Source organism: Canis lupus, chromosome 27 (genome assembly GCF_048164855.1).
Source record: "Canis lupus baileyi chromosome 27, mCanLup2.hap1, whole genome shotgun sequence".
Taxonomy (NCBI): domain Eukaryota; kingdom Metazoa; phylum Chordata; class Mammalia; order Carnivora; family Canidae; genus Canis; species Canis lupus.
In genome coordinates, this window is record NC_132864.1 from 36,427,268 (window position 1) to 36,454,233 (window position 26,966).

At 44.4% G+C, this 26,966-nt stretch overlaps 1 protein-coding gene across 9 annotated transcripts in view; it reads left to right on the forward strand.

The window, feature by feature from the left end:
* The window catches only part of SPECC1L (sperm antigen with calponin homology and coiled-coil domains 1 like), a 140,593-nt gene that overhangs the window by 70,274 nt on the left and 43,353 nt on the right, over positions 1-26,966 (forward strand). For all 9 annotated transcript variants that reach the window (XM_072803403.1, XM_072803412.1, XM_072803404.1 and 6 more), the window contains 3 exons: positions 1,664-1,827; positions 5,963-6,054; positions 19,171-19,261. In XM_072803403.1, coding sequence (XP_072659504.1) covers positions 1,664-1,827; positions 5,963-6,054; positions 19,171-19,261 — 347 coding nt within the window. The remainder of the gene's footprint in view (positions 1-1,663; positions 1,828-5,962; positions 6,055-19,170; positions 19,262-26,966) is intronic.

The following is a 26,966-nucleotide window of genomic DNA, read 5'->3' on the forward strand; positions in this document are numbered from 1 at the left end:
TTTCAAGTATAAGATAGACTAGAGGATTTTTAATGGACAGAGTAGGAAAAGTTTATTTATATGGTTTCAAATTCCACATTGCAACTAACTTTTAAGTAATTACCACTTACTACATTTTGGTATAGTATCAAGGAAAATGGCCTCGGTTGTCTAAAAAGCCACAATTATTTAAGATCATTAAAACAGTCTTTTCTTTTTCAACTGCTGTGTATCTGTTAGCCTTGTTCTTTTTTTTTTTTTTTAACCTCAGAATAGATTGAATACAGAAGAAGAAATGAGAATGTAACAGTATTCTGTTAAGCCAGACATTAAAGAGATATGCAAAAGTGTAAAAACGCTGCTGTTCTTCTACTACCTCTTCTTCCTTTTTTTTTTGGTTTGGGAAAATAATTATTTTTCATAAAAATATTTTATACTGATAAGTCCTGGGTTTATTTTTGTTTTTAGATGAATTAAGTATTTTAAATATGTCTTAGTTTAAATTTCCATTATGATAAATGTCAGTAGACATAGGCTACATAAAGAAAAGCTTTTTGGGATCTTGAGTAATTTTTAAGAGTGGAAAGGCTGGGAGGTGGCTTAGTTGATTAAGTAGCTGCTTTTGGCTCAGGTCATAGTCCTGGGGTCCTGGGATCAAGCCCCTTGTCCGTCTCCCTGCTCAGCAGGGAGTTCACTTATCCCTCTCCCTCTGCCCCTGTTCATGCTCTGTCTCTTGGTCACTCTTTTCAAATAAATAAAATCTTAAAAAAAAAAAAAAAAAAAAGAGTGGAAAAGGGCTCCAAGGCCAAAAAGGTCTGATAATCACTGTTAAAGAGTCTTTGTTAAAACTTCTAAGCATGAGACCTTATGGTAGATCTGGAGGAAAAAAAAACTGTCAGAAGAGTCAAATAGCTACCAAATAGCTACCATCTTCCCAAGGACTGGCTTAATTTTGTCCCCCTATAAACTTACTTGATGGTTATATGACATGTACAAACTCTGCAACTGAAATCTCGTTCCAGATAAAAACTGATGTGTTAGTCAGCTCAGTGAATTAGAGTTGGCCAGAAATAAAATGTAATTGATTTTTTTAGATGACTCATGATCCATCACACTGAGCATCTCGGAGACTCATGTTACTAATATGGGCCCAGATTTTTTTTTCCTTTGTAGAAATTCTATTTGGAGACTACAGCAGAGTTTTTTTTTTTGTTTTTTTTTTTTAAGAATATGAGCTTTGATTTCATTTCTTTTGTATTTCCATATCTATGCATGGCATATTAGATAGGGACAGTATAAATAATCCGTATACTGGTGAATTTTCAGACTCCTTAGAGCAGGACAGAACCTCAAGATCCACAGTTCTGTCAGGATCTTTTTGGCTAGTCCACTTTCCATTTTACTGCTAATTGATTACCGATGTCCTCACCTTACACTTACTCAGATGAAAATGGATTCTGATGGTTACTTTTAAGCCTATTTAGTACAACCTGATATAAAAATTTTAATATCATTTCCTGGAACTTATGAAACAAATGAGAATATTAGACTAGGTAATTTACTCAGCTTCTACTAATATTGTCTTTTTTAAAAGTGATACTTTTTAATGCTTTTCAGTAGGGAGGTAAAAATGTGTATTTGCTAGTATATGTGTAAAAATGCCTGATTTCACTATCGTTTTCAGGCAAGAGGAGGAGCGAGGCCGGGTATACAACTACATGAATGCTGTTGAAAGAGATTTGGCAGCCTTAAGGCAAGGGATGGGACTGAGTAGAAGGTCCTCAACTTCCTCTGAGCCAACCCCTACGGTGAAAACCCTCATCAAGTCATTTGACAGTGCATCACAAGGTAATTTCTTATATCTTATGCTAAAGGCAGGCAGTTGTCATTCACTTACCATCTGTTCTCTGATCTGGTTTGGTATTCTTTACCATCTTACTCTCTGAGCCTCATCAAATTTCATGTAGCATTAATGACTTAGTCTTACTATCAGGTGAATTTTAGGAGACTTGGGATCTATTCAGCTTCAGAGGATCTTGCTCTCAGACTTGGTGCCTTGCCTCTCACAGAAATGTCTTCATGTAGTTCTGGGGCTTTGAGTGTCTTCTAAAAGAAATGCCTGAAAACTCCAAATGTATGAATTCAGTCCTTTCCCTTCCTCTGAACTCCTGTAGGTGTATAAATCCAAAGGCCTCCTTAACATTGACACTCAGGTATCTCCCAGATGTCTTATGTCCAAAACTGCACTCCTGTCCCTGAGCTTCAGGCTTCCCCTGTGTTCCTGCCCAGTTACTTAAATCAGAGATTCAGGAATCTTCCGTCTCCCTTAAATCCTTCTTCTTTTCTCACCTCCACATCTAATCCATTAACAGGTCATGTGGATCTAGCCTCCAGCATGCACATCTTTGCTCTGTCTGCTTCTATCTCTAGCACACAATCAACTGCTAGTACAAGCCACCATCAGCTTCTAATTTCAGTGACCTCCTAATTAGTCTCTCCATTTCATTTCATGACAGAAAGATCTTTTGCTTAAACTCCTTTAATTGCTTTATTATAGTTACAATGAAATTCAGATCCCCAGATGCCTGCATAATCTGACCCTGCCTTCCTCTTACTGCAGTTGAGCCACTCTTCCCCTGCCCTTCTTCTACTCCCACCACACTAGACTTTAGGTCCCAAAACAGACCAGGGTTCATATAGCACAGGCTTCATATCTTCTCTACCTGGAAGCTCACTCTTCCCACCTTCAAGTGACTGGCTCCTTTTTATCTCTTTAACCCCTTCAGCTTTGGGAAAGGGAAAGGGTTGTCGTTTTTTTTATTGTTGTTGTTGTTGTTTTTAATAAATTTATTCTTTATTGGTGTTCAATTTGCCAACATATAGAATAACACCCAGTGCTCATCCCATCAAGTGCCCCCCTCAGTGCCTGTCACCCAGTCACCCACATCCCCTTCCACCACCCCTAGTTCGTTTCCCAGAGTTAGGAGTTTCTCATGTTCTGTCAGGGATGTCGTTTTTAAAAAAAACTAAATGGAGGCATCCATCTGGCTCAGTTGGTAGAGCACATGACTCTCGATCCTGAGGTTGTGAGTCTGAGCTCCATGTTAGATGTAGAGAATACTTAAAAAAATAAAATCTTGGGTTACCTGGGTGGCTCAGTCGGTTAAACGTTTGACTCTTGTTTTTGGCTCAGGTCATGATCTTATGGGTCATGGGATTGAGCCCTGCATCGGGCTCTGCACTCAGCGGGAGATTGCTTTCTTTCTCTTTCAGATAATTATCTTTTTCTTTTTTTAAATTTTTTTATTTATTCATGAGAGACAGAGAGAGAGAGAGAGGCAGAGACACAGGCAGAGGGAGAAGCAGGCTCCATTCAGGGAGCCGGATGTGGGACTCGATCCCCGGTCTCCAGGATCACACCTTGGGCCGAAGGTGACGCTAAACCACTGAGCCACCCGGGCTGCCCTCTTTTTTTTTTTTTTTAATAAATCTTTGTAAAAAAATCTTTTAAAAGTGGAGGGGCACGTGGGTGAGGTAGTTAATTAAGTATCCGACTCTTGGTTTTCGCTCAGGTCATGATCTCAGGATCATGAGATTAAGCCTCGGGTTGGACTCCACACTCAGTGCAGAATTAGCTTAACTCTCTCAAATAAATAAATCCTTAAAAAAAATTTTTTTTTCCAGAAAAATAACTGAATGTAATGTGTCCTAAAAGTTATTTTAAAAATTCTTTAAACTTCATGACAGGCTTTATTCTAATTCACTTAATAGTAGAGTTTCTATAATCTGTATTCTATGACTACACACAAATTAGTTTTCTTTGGCTTAAAATCAGATCAAAAGTCACATACTTACACTATTGATACAGATATTTTGGAAGACAGTAACTTCCAATTTACAATGCCATATTCATAGATCCTGAAGTTCTTATACATCATACAGGCACAAGTTTATAAAGATATATAGATATACATATAGATACAGATATACACAGAAAGTTTTCAGTATAGGATTGTTTGAAAACCTAGATATTGCTCAAGTGCCCATTAAAAACATTAATAAGTCAGTTATGACCCATTAGTACAATAGAATACCGTGCATTTTTTAATAAGGTTGAGGTAGATTTCGAAGTACTGATGTATAAAATACTGCAGTCCTTTGTAATAAGTTGTAGACCAGTATTATATAGTGTGATCTCATTTTGTTTTTTAAGTACATAGATTTTTGCATTAAAAGTACAAGAAAGATGATGCACTTGGAACTATTGTTAATGGCTACCTCTGGGTAATATGATGGGATAAAATGAAAGAAAGGCTCACAAAAATCTGTGCTTCTAAAATGAAATGATAATGGAGTGCTTTACTAAATTTAAAGTCATGTAGTTATTCAGAATATTAATGAAATGAGCTTTAATGCAAAAAGATAAATCTGCTCTATTCCGATCTTTTTTAAAAACATTATTTTACAAGATATATCTAAATGACTCAGCAGTCCCACTGCTAAATTATATACACAAAAGTAGTTAACAGAAGTCTTCAAATAGTTGTACGTGAGTGTTCATGATAGCATCATTCACAATAGCCAAAATGTGGAAACAGCCCAGATGTCCATCAATGGTTAAACAGAATATGGTATATCCATCTGATGGAATATTATTCAGACATAGGAAGGAATGAAAGAAGTACTGATGTATACTACCATGTGTAAGACATGCTAAGTAAAAGCAGCCAGACACAAAAGGCTGTGTATTATAAGATTCCACTTATATGAAGTATGGAAAATAGGTAAGTCTATGCATAGAGACAGAAAGCAGTTTGGCTGTTGCCAGGGACTGAGGAAGAGATAAATGGAGAATGATTGCCTAACAGATACTGGAATATTTTGGAACTAGGTAGAAGTGATGATGGGTGTACAATATTGTGAATGTACTAGATGCCATTGAACTATGTACATTTTAAAATTATTTACTTTCTACTATGTGAGTTTTTTTTTTTTTTTTAAGATTTTATCTTTTTGAGAGAGAGAGAACGCATAAAACACCACAAACAGTGGAGAGAAAGAAGCAGACTGCCCATTGAGCAGGGAGCCCAATGTGGTGCTCAATCCCAGGACCCTGGCTGGGATCATGACCTGAGCTGAAGGCAGACCCTTAGCCACCTAGGCACCCCTATTATGTGAATATTATTTCAATAAAAGAATGCATCTAAAAATAGCAAATTAAATATAAGTACTTGGTTGCATAAAAAGGTCCACCATGATCTACTTCTTCATGTTTTCCCCACTGTGTGACATGCCTGATTTTGTCTTTGTGTCCCATTTTGATTTTAATTTAGCTTCAAACAAATAACCATTTTTTATGCACCCTCTACCAAAATCTGTGCCAAGCCTAAGTATCTGGAAGTGAATAAATTATGGATCTTACTTTTGCATAGTTTAAAGAGGGATACGGAGGAGTAAGTGAATAATTGTACATCTATGCATTAAATGCAAATCAGAAAGTACTTGTGAAGTAAAGTGATGAACCCCATAGGAAGAGATGAGAAAAGATGAATGGGAGCCCAGTGTTCCTTCATTTTTGTTTTTATTTTCCAGTGTTCCTTCGTGGAATGCACACCGACCGTGGGCTAGGCTTCTCGCCTGATGCAGTTACAGAAATACTCCTCTTGGGTTTTTTGAACTTATATTTCATTGGCTCGTGGAGCTCTTTAACTACCTAAATTAATGAAATGGCAAAAACGAAATGACTGGCATAATCAGGTTGGGAATCAACACAACTACTCTAAGGAACAGAGAGTCCACCTAGTGGCAGGAGAAGCATCACCTGCCAGGCACAGCTGTGAGTGTGCCATAGATGCTAGGCATCAGTCAGAACAGTTTCCAGGGGAGCCTGAGCATTGAATGGTCTGGGGGATCCTTTACGGGAGACCAGTTATGAAAGTTTCCACTCTACCATGATACATTCAATGTTTGTTTGTTTCTGTAGTACCAAACCCTACTGCGGCCGCGATTCCTCGCACGCCTTTAAGTCCAAGTCCAATGAAAACCCCTCCTGCTGCAGCAGTCTCACCTATGCAGGTAAGTGTCTGTTACTGTAGAGGCTGTGGGGTCCTTAGCATCTGGAAGTCTGTCCTCCGAAAAGTCCTTTGCACTTACATTAGGGGGGCACACCTTGTGAGGAATGTAGTTAGGGTTGTAAAATCATGTAAATATCCTTAATTGAGATATATTATGAAAATGTCCATTGTGTTACTAGTCTTTTGAAAGTCTCTAGTAATAATGATAGCTAACAAGTATTGAGCACTTGCTATGTGTTCTACACTCTTCCAAATGCTTTATGATGTGAATTCATTTAATCCTCACAACAGCTCTATTGGTATCAGGTACTATTCTTACCACTAGTTTTCACATGTGGCAGCTGAGGCCGAGAAAGATTAAGCAACTTGCTGAGGGTCATATAATGAAGAAGTGGTAAAATGGGATTTGAACCTGGGCAGTGTGGCTTCAGGCACCATCAGAGTATGTAGTTGGCATGTGTCAGCCTCCACTACCTAACATATCACTTCAAAGCTTAGTGGTTTAGAACAGAAATTTTCACATTTCTGTGTTGACTAGGCAGTTCTTTGCTGACTTTGTGTGGGCTCACTCTTGCAGCTGCACTTAGCCATAGGGTGGACTGGGGGCTGGGCTCAGCAGGGATGGCTGGGCCACTCTCTCCATGTGGTTCGTTCGTGGTGTGGTGTCTCAAGCTCCAACCACGTCATAATGCTAGTCCAGATTCAGAGTGGAAAGGTTCTGCAGAAGGTTCAATATGGGCCATTTTTCTAGCAGTCTAGCACAAGGGCATTGCTGGTCCATTTCAACAAATCTCTGAGGTCGCTTTTCTGGTCACTATGGAAATGGAGACCACAACAAGACAGAAGGCTATTGCTCTGTCGTGCTCATGAGGCCCTCTCACTGTGCCCTTGTTGGTCAGGTGCTTTTGGAAACAGTGGCTGTGGTAGAGTTTTTCCATGTAAGTGAGAGTAGCCAAAGAAAAAATGGCCTTAAACCTAGTACTCTTTGATACAGGGTAGTCTTGGCCACACCTCTTCCCTAAAACTAAAATAGGGTTTGGGGGCATTTTATTTTTCAGTGGAGATTTTTGTGCTTTGTTAACTAGTGGCCATGTATTTTACAAGTGAATCTGTTGGGGTTTTTTGTGTTTTGTTTAACCTTTTTTTTTTTTTTTTTTTTTTACTTTTTAACTTTTTCCTGTGTGCAGTTTAGGGTAAAAGTACAGTCCTTCTGCATTTGTAATTTACAAATCAATGGTTCTGCATTTGCATGTGTATAGAAGGTGTTTAATGCTCTTAATTTACAAGGAAGGCAAGGGAATTCCAATCCCACTATAGATTTAATGCTTTTTATAGGCTCACTATTAATCAAATTTTTCTGTAGACCCCAAGATGTAAAATATAAACTTCAAATAAGGTGAAATTTCTTTAAGTGGTATTTGTTGGTTAAGTTTAATATTCAAAGCATGACTTTGTATATCTTTGTAAAGATAGTAGATGAAAAATCTCATCTAACTTGAAAAAAGTTAACAATTATAAGTCACATTCAGTAGCTTTTTAGTACTTGGTTAGTTAGCACAATGCTTCTCAAACCTAATTGTGCATAAAAACCATGTGGGAGAGGTTTTAAACACATGGATTCCCAGGCTTCATCCTAGTGAACGAGAATCTCTAGGGAATAGTGTTAAGTTTTTTTAGTAACTAGACGGAAATGAGACCGCCAAGGCAAGCGAGGGTCCAAGAACAGATTTTATTGCAGGCACCCTCGGGCGAGGTTCCCCGACTCACGGGGGAAAGAGAGTGAGTCGAGGAAGTCGCCCCAAGACAAGGTGGTAGGGGGTTTACATAACGTTGTAAGGCAGAACGGTTTCCTATTGGTTGGCTCATATGCAAAGGAAGGATTGCAATCCAACCAGTCAGAGTGACCCTCACTATGCATAGGAAGGATTGCAATTCGACCAGTCAAAGGTGACTTCCTCCTCTGGGGTTTGAAGGGCATTGGGTTCGGTTGAGGAAGTCCAAAGGAGAGGTGTAAGGGTCTGCTCAAGCTGTCATCCCAAGTGGAGGTGGTGACAGGAACTTCAGCCATTTTGGCGTATCCGCCATCTTGAGGAGTTTCCCTTCCCGCCTGGCCCCAACATTCCGACCTTTTGTTTTATATAATGGTGTCGGGGGCGTCGACTCTGCTCTGGCTACTTCCTGCTGACGGTGGGGCGTCGTTGTAGGGGTAGTCGGATGTGGGCAGGCGAGAGTATGGGTGAAGTAAAAGTTGGTTGACAGATACCCGGGTGAGTTCTTGCAGGCGTTCCTGTAAACATCGAAACAAGCAAGGGGCGACAGAGATGAGAAGAAGGATTAGGCATAGGGGTCCCGCCAAAGGGAGTAGCCATGTTACCCAAGTGTGGGGGTCTAGGCCCCAGAAAGACGAGCCCTGGCGCCTGGTCTGGATTCGGTCTCTGAGTTCTTTAACTTTGGAAGTAACTATACCTGATTGATTAACAAAATAGCAACATTCCTCATTTAAGTACAGACAGGTTCCACATTTTTCGGCGGTCAAAAGGTCGAGAGCCCGTCGATTTTGCAGGGTAACAGCTGCCAAACTAGTGACCTGAGTCTGTAGGGCCGTGAGGGAGTCAGCGATCCGTTCCATGTCATCGTTCAGAGCTTGGGAAAGTTTATAATAAAAGTCTATGGAAGTTCCCATTCCCGCCACTCCTGTAGCGACCCCAGTAGTTATTCCTGCTCCTATCAGAAAGGGGAGAAAGGCAGCCCTTTTTCTCCGGTATTGGAGAAATAGTGTGGACTGGAGCTGGGAATCGGAGTAAATGTTGGTTGAGGGAGACAGGAGGATAAACGTGCAGTCTAGGGAATCATTAGCAGTTAAACAACGGTAAGTGCCCTGGGGGCATGAGAGAAATATTCCCGAGGGGGCGCAGTATGGAAGAGAGGAATTAGTAATGTTGGCAGCTGCAGGAGTGAGAGAGTTAGAGGAATTAATGATCGGTATATTCCCCCCAATAGGTCCAATATGGACTGTCTGATTGGTGATCGTGGAGTTGGGGAGCGTCCAATTAGTTGGGAGAGGGATTCCTACGATATTAGAGAGTGTAGAGAAGGGAAAACAGATCCAGCAGTTGCTGTCCCCGGTTTTGGAGAAATTTCGCCGTAAGTTATAGCTGGAATTTAGGAGGGCTGTCGTTAGCTGCTCGGTGGTGGGAACTTTCTTGATGTCATCAAGGGAAATACTCTTATAGGTCAACTGGTTTGAGGTCTGGAGTTGGTGGATGACCCTCTGTCGGGTCTGCTCCTGGCCAGCCTGGTCTTGGACTCCCCCCCCCATCAGAGAGGCCCACATGGCTTAGATAAGTCCAGCATACTTTACCAGTCTTGGGGTACCGGCTGCAAGGGGATCGGCTGGTTTGAGAAAGTTCAGACATCCAAAAGGTTCCTTCGGCATGTCTTGAAGTACAGGTGATGGGTGTCTTCCCTGAGTAACAAGTTCTGGGCATGTGGGTATAAGATGAAAAGTAGCGCGAGGTACCGCTGCCTTTCATGCAATCACATTCTACCGCTTGGATCGGGGGGCTCAGGAGAAGTATGAGAAGGAGCCCTAGCCAGGCGGAGTTTGGTGGGTCCCACCATCTGGGAGGTCCATTCGATACCTGTGGGTGCCCGTTTAAGGTTGTTGATGTGCACCCATGCCGTATGTCCCAGCAATTTTGCCGCGGTTGGGGTGGTGAGGATGACCGTGTGAGGTCCGGTCCATCGGGTCTGCAGGGAGCCTGGCTGCAGATTTCTGAGAAGGACCTGGTCCCCTGGGGATAAGTCTCGTGGAGAGGCTTCCTCGGAGGCATTGTCGGTCGGGGCCGGAATGACAGCATCAGCATGGGCTCTCAAGAGGGCCCGGAGGAGGGTAAGGTAAGGCAGATAGGATAAAAGAGGTGGAGGAATGGCCGGGAGGTTGTGGTTGATAAGGAAGGGCCGACCATACAGTAACTCAAAGGGACTCAAACCTGATGGTCCTCGGGGGGACGCCCGGAGTCTGGTGAGAGCTATAGGTAACAGTGTGGGCCACGACAGGCGAGTCTCCAGGGTAAGTTTAGTGAGTTGAGCCTTAAGTAGCCCGTTGGCCCTTTCCACCTTACCCGAAGACTGAGGGTGGTAGGGGATGTGCAGCTTCCAGGTAATGTTGAGGCTCTCGGCCACCTGTTGGGTCACACTGGAGATAAATGCCGGCCCGTTGTCTGACTGTAGGGTCCGGGGTAACCCAAACCTCGGGATGATGTGCTCAATGAGGATTGTGGCCACCACATCTGCAGTCTCTCTGGCTGTGGGGTATGCCTCAATCCATCCTGTAAAAGTATCAACCAAAGTCAGTAGATAACGAAAGGCTTTATGGCGGGGCATGTGAGTGAAGTCCAGCTGCCAGTCTTCACCGGGCTGATGGCCTCGGAGCTGATGGTTAGGCCCCGGCCTGCGGATTCCTCCCTGTGCATTTACGGCCGAGCAGGTTTTACAAGCCCTATGGACAGCCTCAATCACCTTAGGTAGGGATGGATAGTAAAACAGGGGCTGGAGAAACTGGTTCAGTGCCCTTGGGCCAATATGGAGAGATTGGTGGATATCAGTAATTAGGGTATGGGCCAGGTTTTCTGGGAGGGCAATCTTCCCTCGGATGTAAATCCATCCTTTACTTTCTGCCTTTCCTCCCAGGGCCTGGAGGGCTTGAGTTTCCTTTATAGAGTAGAAAGGTCGATGAGGGGTATTAAGGAAGAGGATGGGAGATATTGGGTTACTTAAGGCCGTTTCCCTGGCCACTGAGTCGGCCTTATTATTTCCTATGGAGACCATGTCTTTAGAAGTCTGATGGCCCCTACAGTGAACGATTGCAACCTCAGTGGGCAGACTAAGGGCCTCAAGCAATTTGGCAATGAGAGGTCCATTTACTATAGGCGTCCCCTTGGTGGTTAAAAATCCCCGCTCCTGCCAGAGGACGGAATGAGTATGAACGATGAGATAGGCATATTTTGAGTCGGTGTAGATGGTGACTCGTTGTCCCTTAGATAGATGTAGAGCCCTGGTGAGAGCTATAAGTTCAGCCCTTTGGGAAGTAGTCCCAATTGGGAGGGGGACTGTCTCCACTACCGTCTCTGGGGTGACTACAGCATAGGCGGCATGTCTCCGACCATCCGCAGCCAGGAAGGAGCTGCCATCTACAAAGAGTATACGGTCAGGGTTGGATAATGGCTGATCAGAGAGTCCAGGGTGGGGAGGGGTGAGATCCTCTATGAGCTGCGGGCAGGAGTGAGTGGGTTCAGAGGTAGGCGAAGGTGTAGGCAACAGAGTTGCAGGATTTAAGCGGGGAGAGGTAGAGAGGGAGATTTGAGGGTTTTCGATGAATAGCAGATGGAAGAGTTGGAGACGAGAGGGGGTTAGGTGGGCCAGGGATCGGTGGCTAAGAAGATCCCCAAGTCGATGGGGGGAGTAAACCACGAGGGGTTGTCCCAAAGTCAATTTGAGAGCCTCCTTAGTTAAGGAGGCAGCAGCTGCGAGCGCCCTAAGGCAGGGCTGCCATCCGCGGGTGGTGCTGTCTAGCTGCTTAGATAGATAGGCTATAATCCGGTAAGTAGGTCCAACCGGTTGGGCCAAAAGGCCAGTAGCTGAACCCAACCGCTCATCAGTGTAAAGGTGGAATGGTTTTGAAGGGTCAGGCAAAGTTAGTATCGGCCCAGCGGTGAGACAGTCTCTTAACTTGGAAAACAGGCGGCGGACCGAAGAGGGATCAGTGAGAGGACCCTGGGGAGTGTCCTTTGCCGCTTGGTATAAGGGGCGGGCCAAAATAGAAAAGTTTGGAATCCAGTGTCTAAAGAAGCCAGCCAACCCGAGGAAGGAAAGTATTTCATCTGCCGTCTGAGGGGGTTGGAGCTCTCGTAGGAGGCGGATACGGTCTCCGGTAAGAGATTTAGAGGTGGGGGTCAGGTGGATTCCCAGATAAGTGACCGAAGGGGTGCAGAGTTGTGCCTTAGAGGGTGTGACCCGATACCCTTTGCTCCCTAGGAAGTTAAGTAGGGAGGTGGTGTCATCCTGGGAGATGGTGAGGGCAGGGCTGCAGAGGAGGAGGTCGTCTACATATTGTAGTAAGGTACTAGCCTTAAGGAGGCATTGTTGTAAATCCGCAGCCAAGGCCTGACCAAAAATATGGGGGCTGTCCCGGAACCCCTGGGGTAGGACAGTCCAGGTTAATTGTCCAGAGGTATGTGTGTCTGGGTCTTCCCAGGTGAAGGCGAAAAGAAAGTAGGAATCGGGGTGTAGGGGAATAGTAAAAAAGGCATCCTTCAGGTCCAACACCGTAAAGTGGGTGGTGCTTGGAGGGATATGGGATAGCAGGGTATAAGGGTTAGGAACCACTGGATGGAGAGGGACTATTGCCTCATTAATGAGTCGGAGGTCCTGAACCAATCGATAAGCTCCGGAGGGTTTACGGACCGGCAGGATGGGGGAGTTACAGGGAGAGCTTATGGGAATCAGAAGTCCCTGACGCTTTAGTCGTTCTATGATCGGTTTGAGGCCGAGGCGATGGAGGAGGGAGATAGGGAACTGGGGTCTAGAGGGGAACTTGGAACCGTCCTTGAGTTTTATTTTGACGGGAGGGTGGTGGGAGGCCACTACAGGTTCCGAGGTATCCCATACTTGGGGGTTCACGAAGGGTAATTGATCCGGGGTAGGAGTAGATGGAGTGGAGAGATATAGGATGAGACGAGCTGAGGGTGAGGAGGGAGGAGAGGGGAACAAATGAATAGTTGCCCCTAGCTTTTGGAGGATGTCCCTACCCAGCAGGGGCACTGGGCATGAGGGAATCACCAGGAATGAGTGAGAGAAGGGGAACCCATCCAGGCTACAAGTAAGGGGAGGTGTGGCCCTAGGAGTGGAGGGGTTCCCGTCGATCCCCATAACAGCGACTGGTGAGGGTTGAGTAGGTCCCGCGTAGGAAGGCAGAACAGAATAGGTAGCCCCCGTATCCAGCAGAAAGGAGATGGACTTACCCGCTACCTGGAGCATGACCCTGGGCTCGGCCTGGGTGAGAGGGGCGGCCGAGGCTGGGCTCCGTCAGTCGTCCTCCAGCCCGAGCAGTTGGAAGGCTGGACTCACCGTCTCGGGTCTTCCCCCGCGTTGAGGCGCCGAGGATTCCCTGAGGCTAGGGCAGTCGGATTTCCAGTGGCCCATCAAATGGCAGAGAGGGCATGGTCGAGTTGGTGCCCTCGGGTTGGGGCACTGACGGGCCCAATGGCCTTCAGCCCCGCATTTGAAGCAGGCCCCCGAGGGGTGCGGGTGGGTCCCCCTCTCTGCTGGCTCCTGGAGCCGGCCGGCCGCAGGGCTGCTACCAAGGCCTGGGTTTGTAGCTGGACCTTCTGCTGGAGTCTGGCCTGTCGCTTCAGCTCTGCGGCTTCCTCACGGGAGTTAAAGACCTTAAATGCCATTCTCACTAGGTCAGAAATGGGGGTCTGAGGGCCTTCCTCGACTTTCTTTAATTTTTTGCGGATATCTGGGGCTGACTGCGAGATAAAATGTGTGGCTAGAACCGTGGCCCCCGCGGGACAGGCCGGGTCCAAGCGAGTGTACTGAATTAATGCCTCGGTCAGCCGGTTAAGGAATATACCGGGTTTTCGTCAGGGGCCTGTATGATTTCTCTGATCTTGTCATAATTTACGGCCTTATTAGAGGCCGCCCGCATGCCGGCGATGAGACATCGGACCATGTGGTCGCGGCGCCGGCGGCCATCTTGACCGTCTTGGTAACCCCAGCCTGGCTCTACGGCGGGGACCGCCTGAGCACCGACGGCCATTGTGGCGTCGGTAAGGTGGACCTGATCAGCGTGTCCCCGGGCAGCAGCCTGGATACGTTCCCTCTCCTCAGTGGTGAGGGTGGTGGTCTGGATGACATGTAAGTCATGCCAGGTTAGGTCATAGGCCTGCGCCAAGTATTGGAATTCCTTGATGTAGTTGTCGGGATTGGCCGAAAAGGAACCTAAGCGTTTTTCTATTTGGGATAGGTCTTGTAGAGAAAAGGGCGCATGGACTCGGACAACCCCTTCAGCCCCTGCAACCTCCCTCAAGGGGCAGACCAGGTCCGGGGAAGAGTTTTTGGATCTGGTACGGGCAGAGATAGGAGGAGAAGGGAGGGGGCTGGAAGGTGGTTGAGGTTCTGGGGCTGGGAGGAGAGGAACGGTTGGAGAGGGTATGCTCGAGGCTGGGCCTGGGCCTGGAGTTTCGGAGATTGAGGAAGGAGTCGGGGACACAGGTTGTTGGGGAGCGGGTTGGTAGGGAGGAGGAGACAGGTGTGGGGCCCTTACAGGGGGCCTGGAGAGATCTTCAGGAGGCTCCACGAGGGGGGATGGAGGGGCCAAGTTGGAGTCTCTAGAGGTGGAGTGGGGAAGAGTCGGCGGGGGAGAGCGGGCTAGGAGTACCTGAAAGGTTGAGCAGCTAGAGCAGAGTTCTGGTCTGGAGCGCAGGGTCCAGAAAGCCTGGACATAGGGCACCTCAGACCATTTGCCTTGGCGTCTACAGAGATTATCAAGGTCCGTAAGTATCTGATAATCAAAAGTGCCTTCAGGTGGCCATTGCGCTTGGTTATTCAGCCGATATTGAGGCCAAGCGACGGTACAGTAATGGATAAGGCGTCGCCTTCGTAAGTCCTGGTCTAACTCCAGAGTTCGGAGATTAGCCAGTAGGCATCCTAAAGGCGTTTTGGAATCGAATTTGGACTGGGAGGTTCCCATGGCTCCTTCCCGTATCAGCTCAAGACTTGGAGGAGGGCGTCCCCTCGACTGTGAATTGAGCTGCTGCTTACAGAAGTGGTCACCGTGGAGTAAGGACGTCTCCTTTACTCCCCGGAACCGCGGAGCCACCAGGTGGCGGAGGAGGGTTTGCCCTGACGCGGCCGCGATTAGGACAGGGCGCCCCGGGAGAGGGTCGGGAACCAGGGAACACTCACCGCGAGGAGTCCGGTGACCCCAGCAGAGAAAGAGAGCGGAGTTCCAGTCCGACGGAAGAGGAGAGAGCCTCCGTGCTGTTGCAGGGGCTCGATCTCCTCCCGGGTTTCGGCACCAAATGTTAAGTTTTTTTAGTAACTAGACGGAAATGAGACCGCCAAGGCAAGCGAGGGTCCAAGAACAGATTTTATTGCAGGCACCCTCGGGCGAGGTTCCCCGACTCACGGGGGAAAGAGAGTGAGTCGAGGAAGTCGCCCCAAGACAAGGTGGTAGGGGGTTTACATAACGTTGTAAGGCAGAACGGTTTCCTATTGGTTGGCTCATATGCAAAGGAAGGATTGCAATCCAACCAGTCAGAGTGACCCTCACTATGCATAGGAAGGATTGCAATTCGACCAGTCAAAGGTGACTTCCTCCTCTGGGGTTTGAAGGGCATTGGGTTCGGTTGAGGAAGTCCAAAGGAGAGGTGTAAGGGTCTGCTCAAGCTGTCATCCCAAGTGGAGGTGGTGACAGGAACTTCAGCCATTTTGGCGTATCCGCCATCTTGAGGAGTTTCCCTTCCCGCCTGGCCCCAACAAATAGGGCCTAAGATTGGGATTGTTAGTTTTTCAAAACTCCCTGAGTGGGAATTCTACTGCTGGTGGTGAGGGAGTGACAGGCTGGATTACCCTGCCACCTCAGGCAGCTCAAACACTGGCCAAATTATAGGAAGCAATTATATTCAGACATGTACAACAGGCAGTAGGAGACAGTGGTTTTTGAATAAAAGTTTAAAAATGGAGAAAGTCGGGGATCCCTGGGTGGCGCAGCGGTTTAGCGCCTGCCTTTGGCCCAGGGCGCGATCCTGGAGACCCAGGATCGAATCCCACGTCGGGCTCCTGGTGCATGGAGTCTGCTTCTCCCTCTGCCTATGTCTCTGCCTCTCTCTCTCTCTGTGACTATCATAAATAAAAATAAAAATTAAAAAAAAAAATGGAGAAAGTCCTGCTGGGCTCTTACTTTTCCTGTTGGGAGGTTCCACATGGTGGTGCAGTAGGGGATGAAGCTAGATGGGGCCAGGAAGGGGGAACTAGATGGGTCTGAAGAGACACAGATCATTGTTCAGGAAGAATGAGAGTGCTAGAACCTTCAGGGCAGAGGACCTGGGAGGAGGAAACTACACACAGGAAGGGCCTCCGCAAAGGCATCCCTGTGAGTCTTTGCTTGAATGCCAGTCTGCACGGGCACAGGGTGAACCCCCACAAGGCTAAGTCAGAACAGTTTCTCAGGAAAGAAGAATTACCAGGGAGCTGTCAGGTAAACACTTCCTCCCATAGTTGGTACAGGGCAGGGAATCATTTGAGTTCCTGCTGGTCACCATGGAGAAATCTTGGAATACTTGGAGTATTCCTTTGAGACCCCTTAGGGCCACACTATAAAGTAGAACTGCATTGCAGCTCACAGGTAAATAGATGCTAGACCTGCCCTAAAAGACCTTAAAAATTAACCTCCAAAGGGCCAAGGAGATCCATAAGTAACTGGGGTACTCAGCCTCTGAAATGCTTCTCAGTGACTTTCACTTCCTAGAAGTCACACTCTTATGGAATCCACTCCTCTTGAGTGTTGGCTGGACTTTGTGATTCACTTCTGATGAAAATAGAGTATGGGAAAAGGGGTGGAATGTCACCAGGTAGGGTTATAAAAAGATTAGCTTCTGTCTTGAGGATTCTTCTTGCTCTCTCTTAGATCTAGTCACTCCAGTGAACAATTGAAAATCAAAATAATTAGCAGTATATTTAATAAAATGCTATGCAATATCTGTATAACGGAAAGTATAAAATATTGCTGAGAGAAATTAAGTAATAAATGGAGAGATATATTTATGGACTGGAAGACTCAATATTATTATCTTACAGCTCTCCCTCACATTGATCTGTAGATTCAACACAATCCCAGTGACAGTCTTGCATGCTATTTTGTAGAAATTGATAATACAATTTTAAATTTGTGTAGAAATGCAAAGGATCCTGAATATCCGAAGCATTGGGGGATACAAAAGGAAACAACTTTGGAGGATGTATACTACCCGATTTAGGCACTTAGAGTAATCAAGGCAGTAGGGTAATGACTAAGTTTATTTATTTGTTTGTTTATATGAAATCTTCATTAAGCTGATAAACTCCCTATCCCACAAATAGCCAGAGTACCAGCAGCTGCACTTACTGATGTAAGTTTCAATGTAGACATCATACCAGTGGATTATATAGAAAATCCAGAAAATAGGTAAATGGATTTTCAGTAGAGGTGCCAGGGTAATTCAATGGGAGAGAGGTTGCCTTTCCAGCAAAGGATTCTGGAATAGCTAGAATCCATATGGAAAAAAAAAAATAACGGTTGAGGTAACCACAACTGTTATGTAATGGCATTTATAAAAATTAATTGTAGACCTACATGGGAAAGCTGAAATTACAGAACTTCTAGATGAAAACATTAGAGAAAATCATTCAAGAAGGCCAAGATTTCTATTTAGGACACAAAAAAAAAGGAGCCATGAAAGAAAATTAATAAATGGGCATCAAATTTGAAACTTCTCTGAGAGACATTAAGAAAATGAAAGATAAGTTCTAGACTCAGAAGAATGTAATCACAGTACACTTATCTGTCAAAACACTGTATTCCAAGAAGATGTCTTCAACTTGATTGAAGACAAACCAATAAATAGTGAACAAAAAAGATTTTTAAAGTTTTTCTCTTTTTTTTTAAGATTTTTTTTTTTTTTATTTATCTGTTTGAGGGAAAATAAGAGAGCACAAGCAGGGGGAGGGGCAGAGAGAGAGAGAGAGAGGGAGAGGGAGAAGCAGGCTCCCCGATGAGAAGGGCGACCCCCTCGTGATGTGGGATTCAATCCCAGGACCCTGGGATCATGACCCCAGCTGAAGGCAGACACTTAACTGACTGAGCCACCCCGGCATCCCTAAAAGTCCCTTCCTAGGAGAAGATGCACAAATGGCCAGTAAACACATGAAAAGATGTTCAACATCATTAGTTGCTGGGGAAGGAAAAATTAGATTCACAGTAAGATCCCACTTATGTACCTTTTAGGATGGCTAAAATTAAAGGCAGTCTTTAAGTGTTGGTAAGGATATGAAGAGGCTGAACCTTGCACTTTTCTGCTGGGAATATGAAATGAGTAGTTAGAGGTTGACTAGATAAAAAAGGGCTAGGGAAAAGCCGGGAAAATAAGCGTGACAGAAAGGACAGTGATGGTAAACACCATGGTCTGTGTGGAAGTGAATAGTTTAGTGGTATTTGAGCATTACACAGAGGTGGCAGGAGATGAAACCAAGGAACTGAGAGATTTTAAGTATTTGTGGCAGATACTTGTGGCTGCACGCAGAGGATGCATGTATCCGACCGGAGATGAGGAAGCCAGTGGCAAAGCCATCGTAGTGGCACTGAATTAGATGATATGTTTTACTGGGTCCCTTTTAGTAGGAACACTTCCATATTTCGCCAGTTGGTGCATAAGAGTTAAGAATTCTCTTTTTTTTCAAATTATTTTCTTTTCTATTCTTTTCTTTTTTCTTTCTCACAGACAGAGAGCACAAGCAGGCAGAGTGGCAGGCAGAGGGAGAGGGGGAAACAGGCTCCCCACTGAGCAGGGAGCCCAAGGCAGGGCTTGATCCCAGGACCCCTGAGATCATGACCCGAGCCAAAGGCAGATGCTCAACTGACTGAGCCACCCAGGTGCCCCAAGAATTCTCTTTAAACAAAATAATGAGATCACACTCAGAATACCAGTGGTTGCCAGGGGTCAGTGCTCTGGAATTGGGAAAGGGGGGGAAGGTATAATTATTAAAGGGCCATCCTTGTTCTGTGTCTTGACTGTATCAGTGTCAGTATCCTAGTTGTGATAGTGTGGTATAAACGTTACCATTGGGGAGAACTGAGTAATGGGCACAGGGGGATATTTCTGTATGAATTTTTAAAATAGTATATTGATCACATTATATCCGTGTGTGTGTGTGTGTGTTTTAGTCTTACTATAATAGTATGGAAAGAATGATGCAGATTCATAACTAAATATTACTCTCTGCAACACTGACTTTATTTGTGGGTCCCAGCTCTAGATTTATCCTAACATTGACACTGTGTATCTTATGATTTCAGAGACATTCCATAAGTGGACCAATATCTACATCCAAACCTCTGACAGCGCTGTCAGATAAGAGACCAAACTATGGGGAGATCCCTGTTCAAGGTATACCTCATATGTCACAGTATTTCACTTCTGCTTTTAATTTTTTGAATCTTCTGGCTTTTTTTACTAACTAAATTGTGATTTTCTTTGTTCTTGACATGACTTCAGCTGATCTGATATACATCTTTATCAGAAGCTTACTAATAATATGTCTTCTTTGCAGATAGGGAGTTAGTTATTGAATGCATCTTGGAAGACAGCTTTCTCATACTATTATGATAGGTAGTGGAGAGTGCACGCCATTACTAGGCACTTTATTTTCATAGTTCTTCGTGGGATATGTACTGTTATCCACATCTTATAGATACTAAAAATGAGATTTTAGAAAGTTAAATAAAATAGTTAATGAGCAGTAGACCCAAGCAGCCTGACTCCAAAACCCATTCTTTTAACCTCTGTGCTCTGTCCATAAGAGGACACTGGAACTCTGAAACACAAAGTCCGGATGAGGTCCATTCTTTTACGTACTTATAAAAGGGGCTTGGCCGTTTTCACACAGCTTTTATGGTAGAGCCAGCCAGCACCAGAACCCATGTCTCCTCCCTTTCAAGGTCAGAGTTCCTTCTCTGACTCCATATTGCCTCTTCCTGCATGGTGCTGAAGTACACTAGAAAAATGGTTTGTGGCATTGGGGCATGGTGCTGTGAAGTGCACGCTTAATTTGGGGTAGGTGTGGACGTGGTTAACAGAAATGTATGCCCCTCAGGAGCCTGGGGCTCCTCTCAGTTGGTGTAGACTGGTCACCTCCTTGTGTTGCTCTGTGCATTTTCTTGGTTATGGCAGTTAGCCTTGATGCATGTGACTGCAAGGTTTTAGCAGGTATGGGGAAGAAATAAGCAGACTTATGAGAATTAGTCCCTTAAATAACCTAGAGGATGTTCTGTGGGCTCCAGGGAGCACCTGTGTAAGAGGTATTCAGTTTGGCGGTGGGACTGGCCCCTTACCTGCCATTCACAGGTATACCTCATACTCAGATGAGTGCACACATTGAGGGATAATGGTACACAAGACAGTGCTGCTGCTACCTTCCCTGCACAAGGGCTTGCCTTCCACCCCTACTTCTTGGTTCTAGAACATTCGTCATTCATGACTTGAGGTCTTTTCTCCCCTCAGAAGGTGCTCTTGTTAAAGGAAAAAATAGTGGAAGGTGTCAAGTCTCTCTTTAAATCTTGACTGCATTCCCTCTCTTGCTTCCCAGATGGATCCATTAAGGATTATGTATGTGTCAAGTGTGTATATCACTGACCTCGTACGTCCTGTCCCCTGAGACTGTCTCCTCGCCTGTGAATTGGAAATATTCACAAACTTCTTAAATCCCTCTCTTCCCAGGTCTTAAACCCTGCAGTCAGACTCTTACCCCCACCATTCCACCCAGAGATGCTTCTGATGGAGGTTATCAGTGATGTTGTGCGCTAATCTAGCTCTCAGTCCTTGTCTGCTGTGAACTATAGGCAGCATGTGGCCCTGTTGAACACTCCCTCTTCTGGGATGTTCATCTCGATTGCCACAAAGCCACACTCTGTGTATTCTCCATCCCTCCCTGGCTGTTCCTCCATCTCCTGTGCTTGATCCCCCTTCCTGACCTGTAAATGGTGGTGTACCTCTGAGCTCAGTCCCAGGACCTCCCTTCTCTGTCTGCACTCACTCTGTTACTGTATTCTTTCTCATGGCTTTAACTGTTATTGCCAAACTGATATCTCTAGCCTCTTTCTCTCCTGTAGACTCATATACACAGTGGCCTACTCGACAGCTCCATCTGGATGTCAAATAATCTCAGACTGAGTGTGTCCAGAAGATTTCTGCATTTTCTAATCTTGTCCTACCTGTAATTTCTCTTCTCCATCTCAGTTAATGGCAGTTTTATCTTCCAGAAACCTTGGAATCATCCTAAACTCCCTTCTTTATCTTAGACCTTATACTGCAAATTTTGGGGTTTTTTTTCCCCATGATCAAGTCAGAGAGTGTGTGTGTGTGTGTGTGTGTGTGTGTGTGTGTGTGAGAGAGAGAGAGAGAGAGAGAGAGAGAGAGATAAGTAGGCTCCATGCCCAGCGTGGAGCCTAACATAGGACCTGAACCCATGACCCTGAGATTAGGACTTGAGCTGAGATCAAGAGTCAGATGCTTTTTTTTTTTTTTTTTTTTAATTTTTATTTATTTATGATAGTCACAGAGAGAGAGAGAGAGAGGGGCAGAGACACAGGCAGAGGGAGAAGCAGGCTCCATGCACCGGGAGCCTGACGTGGGATTCAATCCCGGGTCTCCAGAATCGCGCCCTGGGCCAAAGGCAGGCGCCAAACCCCTGCGCCACCCAGGGATCCCAAGAGTCAGATGCTTAACTGACTGAGCCACCCAGGCACCCCAATCAAATCAATTTTTTAGTTGAAATGTAAACAGCATGTAACATTATATTAATTCCAGGCACACAACACAATGATCCACATTTTTATACATGTTGCAAAATTATCACCACAAAAAGTATAGTTACCATCTGTCAGTTCACAAAGTTACAGAACTCTTTTGTTATTCAGGAAACTTCATTGGCTCTTCATCCAGAGTCCAAACATTGCTCTTCCCTCTGCCACCACCTCCTTGGTCAAGACACCATCATCTCTCACCTGGTTTCTGCCAAAAGATTCCTAACCCCTCTCACGATCTATTAACCCTACAGTCACCATAATCCTGAAAAATAGAAGTTGGAACACTTCATTCTATTCAAACCTTCCCCCAGCTCCCTGTTTCTCTCAGAGGAAAAGCTAGAGTTCTCTTAGTGGCCTGCAGCCCTCCCAGCATGGCCTTGGTTACCTCTCTGGCCTCCTCATGTTTCTGTCCTGGTCACTCTGCCGAGCCACACAGGCTTCCTTATGTTCCCTGGGCATTCTGGCACTCTCTCAACCAGGGAGCCTTGCACTGGTGCTTCTTCTGCTGGAGTTCTCTGCCACATGTCCACACGGCTCACTCTGGCCCTCCTTCAAGGCTCTGCTCTCGTCCCCCTTGGCTGGTGAGTGCCATAGTTAAAATTGTCAACCAACTCTCCCCCCATGCCCCTTTCCTGGACCCCTCTCCCCTTTAAAAAACTTTAACTAAGTACTTATCCCTTGGGGGATACTGCATAGTTTACTTGTCTATAACGTTTATTGTCTGCCTCCCTAGTCAATGAATTCAGGGATTTATGTCTATCTGATTCACTGAGGTATCTTAGCACCTGTCGTCATGCTGGGCTCTTGATAATAAATTATGAGATGAGTGAATGAAATGCAAGTTAAAGCATGTAAAGGGCTTAGCACAGATTTTAGTCCACCGTAAATGCTCACTGTTAGATTTTATTACTGTTAATATAAGAAGTGTGAACTTCTTAGTAGCACAAGTAGCAGAGAAAGATGGCTCTCTATTGTCCAAACACAAGATTTTAGTTCATTGCAAGGCCACCAAGGTGTTTAGGATTTTGCTTAGCTGCTGACAAGTGGTTGTGAGAAAGCATCATCACTCATTACGTTTTGGACATATTAAGGCTGTAGGCACTGAGGACAAAAATGGAAGCCAAGGAGTAACCCCACTCAGATGCCTATTGTGTGTTCCCCTGTTCTATCAAGTCAACCTTTTGATCTGCAGTCAGCACCAAGTACAGTTGGAGCCAGGATGCCATAGCCTTTGAGAGTATATATAACTTTGGGCCTGTGACAGCTCTGTGGGAGAGACCCCTGACTGGAGAGATCAGATAAAACTGAGTCCTCAGGCCCCAGTTGGCTTCTGAGGATGGTAAGGATGCCCCATGCTCCAGTGAGAAATGACTCCGAGCCTTCTCCCCTTTCAGTAGCTACCTTCCAGACTCTTCTTGATCGGCTTACAGCAGGACAAGGTTTACTGAGGAAAGTGAATACCAGCAGCGTTTCTCGAATTTACCTGTCGATAAGACTTAACTGAGTCATTTCTTAAAGTAGGGAATCCTGGGCTTCACCTCAGGTCTATTGCCAAAGACTCTAGGAAAGGGAGCTTAGAAACTTCATTTTCAGAAACATCCCAAGTAATTCTTTAAAAAGGACAAATTGGGGAAACTGGGCAAAGATTACTATTTAATTTTTTCTATTACCTTGGTTTCGTGGGTATGGATTGGAAGTGTGGAAGATCAGTGTGACAAGGTTTTTGACACAGTAAATGTTTTTTCTGGGGCTCTGCTGAATGAAACCTTTCCCTGGCTCCCCTTGTTTTCTTATCTGGTAATGTACCAAATGATAATGCTCTTGGGGGTGTGTTAATGCTGGTCTGCTTCTCCACTTCAGTCCATTATGCCTTCATGGGACTTAGCTGAAGCAGTGCAAATACAGGAGAGAGCAGGAAACACTTAAGTGAATTTTTGTCTGAGAATTTGTTGATAGTGTGATTTTTTATTTTAAACAGTCATTAGAGAAAGAAACAACTTATGTAACTAAGAACAACCAAGTGATTCTTGGTTGGAAAAAACCACCATGGTTATCTAAACTGTGAAAAGAGAGTAGGATTTTCAGGCCCTCTCTGAAAATGCTTCCTTGATTGTTTCTTTTACCATGGCGTTAATCAAAGAAGAGTCTATAATTTTTATTTTGAAAGTTACAGTGGCTTCATTACTGAAAATTTAAAAGGGGCTGCCTTTTGTTTTACACTTAAATTAGAGAATTTGGTGTTTTTTCCAGTTAAGTATATTATAATAGGCATAGGGGTTTTTTGTTCTATTTTAGCGTCATGCTTTATATGTCAGTTACAGGAAAATATTTCAGAGCAGAGAAATCTTATTATAAATGAACTGATCAGATGCTCTTTTGTTGGTATTATTGGCTTAGGGTCATGATTGTGCCACCTCAGTGACACTTTGTAGATAGGATATGAATTAGTTTTTTTGACCTAATAAACAGGAAAGGATAGATCTGCCTGCTAGCTACATGGATACAGGTGGTTGAAAAAGTCTTTACTGATCCCTTGCACAGTGTGATCTTATAGGGTCCAGAGTAGAGTGTTAAGCAGAGACCTCAGCTGAATGTTGCAGATGGTTGGTGAGCCTGGGTTTTTGCCCTGTTTTAGGGTGACTTTGTCCTGTGATGTGGCTCAGACACTTGGTTATCTGAGAAAGTTGATTAATTCAAGTGTATTTATGTTTTGTAAAGAAATTCATACTCTTGGGGCACCTGGGTGGCTCAGATGGGTAAGCCTCTGCCTTCAGCTCAGGTCATGATCATAGGGTCCTAGGATCGAGCCCCGAGTCAGGCTCCCTGCTCAGTGGGGAGTCTGCTTCTTCTTCTTCCCCTTTTCCCTCTGCCCTCTCTTCCTGCTTACCATCCCCCACACACACACCGAACTGCTCGTTCTTTCTCTCTCAAATAAATAAGTGAAATCTTTAAAAAAAATAAATTCATATTCTTATCATCTAAATTGTATTACTTGAGGCTAGAGATGTAAAAAGTTTTAAAAACACAGTATTTTGAAGACATTGGTTTATGGTAATATTAGGTGCGTATAATGTGATATAAAGAAGATTTCACTAGAAAGCCAAATCTTTGTTAAATGTTATAGCCTAAGTTAAGTAAAAGAAAAATAGCTTTCTATTTAATATTTAAAAAGTTTCACAGCAATTTTCATTCTCTAGAGGGTAGATCTAAGTCAAATTCCAGCCCAGCCCTAGATCCCACCCTAGTGGGGAAATTCCTAGGAGAAATTCAGATAGAAATCCTACTCTTGGGATCCCTGGGTGGCGCAGCGGTTTGGCGCCTGCCTTTGGCTCAGGGCGCGATCCTGGAGACCCGGGATCGAATCCCACGTCGGGCTCCCTTCATGGAGCCTGCTTCTCCCTCTGCCTATGTCTCTGCCTCTCTCTCTGTGTGACTATCATAAATAAATAAAAATTAAAAAAAAAAAAAAAAAAAAAAAGAAATCCTACTCTTTTGTATTTATAGTCTAATGAATGTCTACCCGTTCACTTCTAAACCTTCCCCTCTCCCTAACCCTTTCCTTTTTTTCTCTGTGGTTTTGATATTTGTCTTGATAAACTAGAGTATCTAAGCTCCTATTTTTTTCCCAACATACTATTACTGAAACTTTCAAACATACAGGAAAGTTGGAAGAAACTGTATGGTGGGTATCCACATCCTACTGTTTAGATTCTATAGCATTTTGCTGTATTTGAGTTAACCATGTTTATCCATCCCTCTATCCTTTCAGTCCATCTAGTTTTTTTAAATGCTTCTCAAGGTAAATCTCAGTTGATGCACTTGAGCATGCATTGCAATATTTATTTAAGGTGCTCTCTCAGTCTTTAAACTCTTGAGGTAAGTTCAGTCTTACAGAAGAGTTGCAAAAATATTAAAGTGCCCTCTTACACCTTTCCCTAGCTTCCCTTACATGAACATCCTACACAGCCATAGGGCAGGTACAAAAATAAGAAATCACAAACATTGTTAACATACCATTAACTGAACTACAGACATTGTTTGGATTTCACCAGGTTTTCTACTGATGTCTTTTTTAAATTCCAGGATCAAATCCTGGGCCCCACTTGGCTTTTAGTTGTCTTACTGCCTATTAAAGCCCCTACCGGTTTATCAGTCTCTGTCTTCGTGACTTTGACACTTTTGAAAAATACTGGCCAGTTACTTTTTTAGAATATCTCTCACTATGCGTTTTTGTGGTATTTTCCCTTGGTTGCATTGAGGTTATGGGCTGTTGGGAAAACAGCTGTGTCAGAAGTGAGGTGCCCTTCTCAGGTACCATAACAGGGGCACATGAGTCAATACATATTATTACAGGCCATGTTGGCCGTGATCACTTGGTTAAAATGATTGTCTACTAGTAATTAATAAATATCCTATTCCTCTTTACACTTTCTCTCACTGATTTTAGCATCTGTTTGTGTATTTTGCCTGCAGGAGTTATTACTGTGGTGTTCCGTACCAGTGATTTTCTGTTTTCTCATTCTTTCTGTGGGAAATTATTTATATTATTATACTTACTGTTTATTTATAACATTTATTTGTATTAGTATAAGCCTGTGGGTATTTATTTTATTCTTTGGGTTGTAATCTCTTACTCTTACTTTCTTTGTTGCTCAAATTATTCCAGCCTGGGAGCCATTTGGAACTCTTTCACATTTGACTCTTTGCTCTTTTGATGCACCCCCCTACCCTCCAAAAGCACTTTCTTACTTTTAGGTACCCACAAGGTGATCCAGATTTATTCTTTTTCCTGCACCAGATCTAGAATCAACCACTTCTCCAAGGAGCCTTGGTTACTTTTATTAGAGAATAGTATTTAGAAAACAAGATCTGAGTGCTAGATGCTCATTGCTCCTGAGGTTTCACTGCCTCCATTCCCTCTCTGGATAAAGCTAGGAAAACTTTGTATGTATACCAACGCATGCATACATACACACAAGTAAGTGTTATTTCTATATCTATGAAAACCCATGACTACGCAGATGCCTCTGACTCTAGGTCAGCACCAAAGGGTGCGTTCTGACCTTTTCCTGTTCCTTATTTGTATATTTTTTCTCCTGACAATGGAAAACCCGGCTCTCATTGTCTATAATATACTTATTTGTTGAACCTCCTATACATGCCTAGTAGTTTCAAAGTTGCTATACCATACCCCTGTGAAAAGCAGATCTAGGGAATACAGTGAGTACAATTCATTTTGTGTTTACCCTTAAAGTATCCTGTCAAAACACCTTTTTTCTACTTAAGTC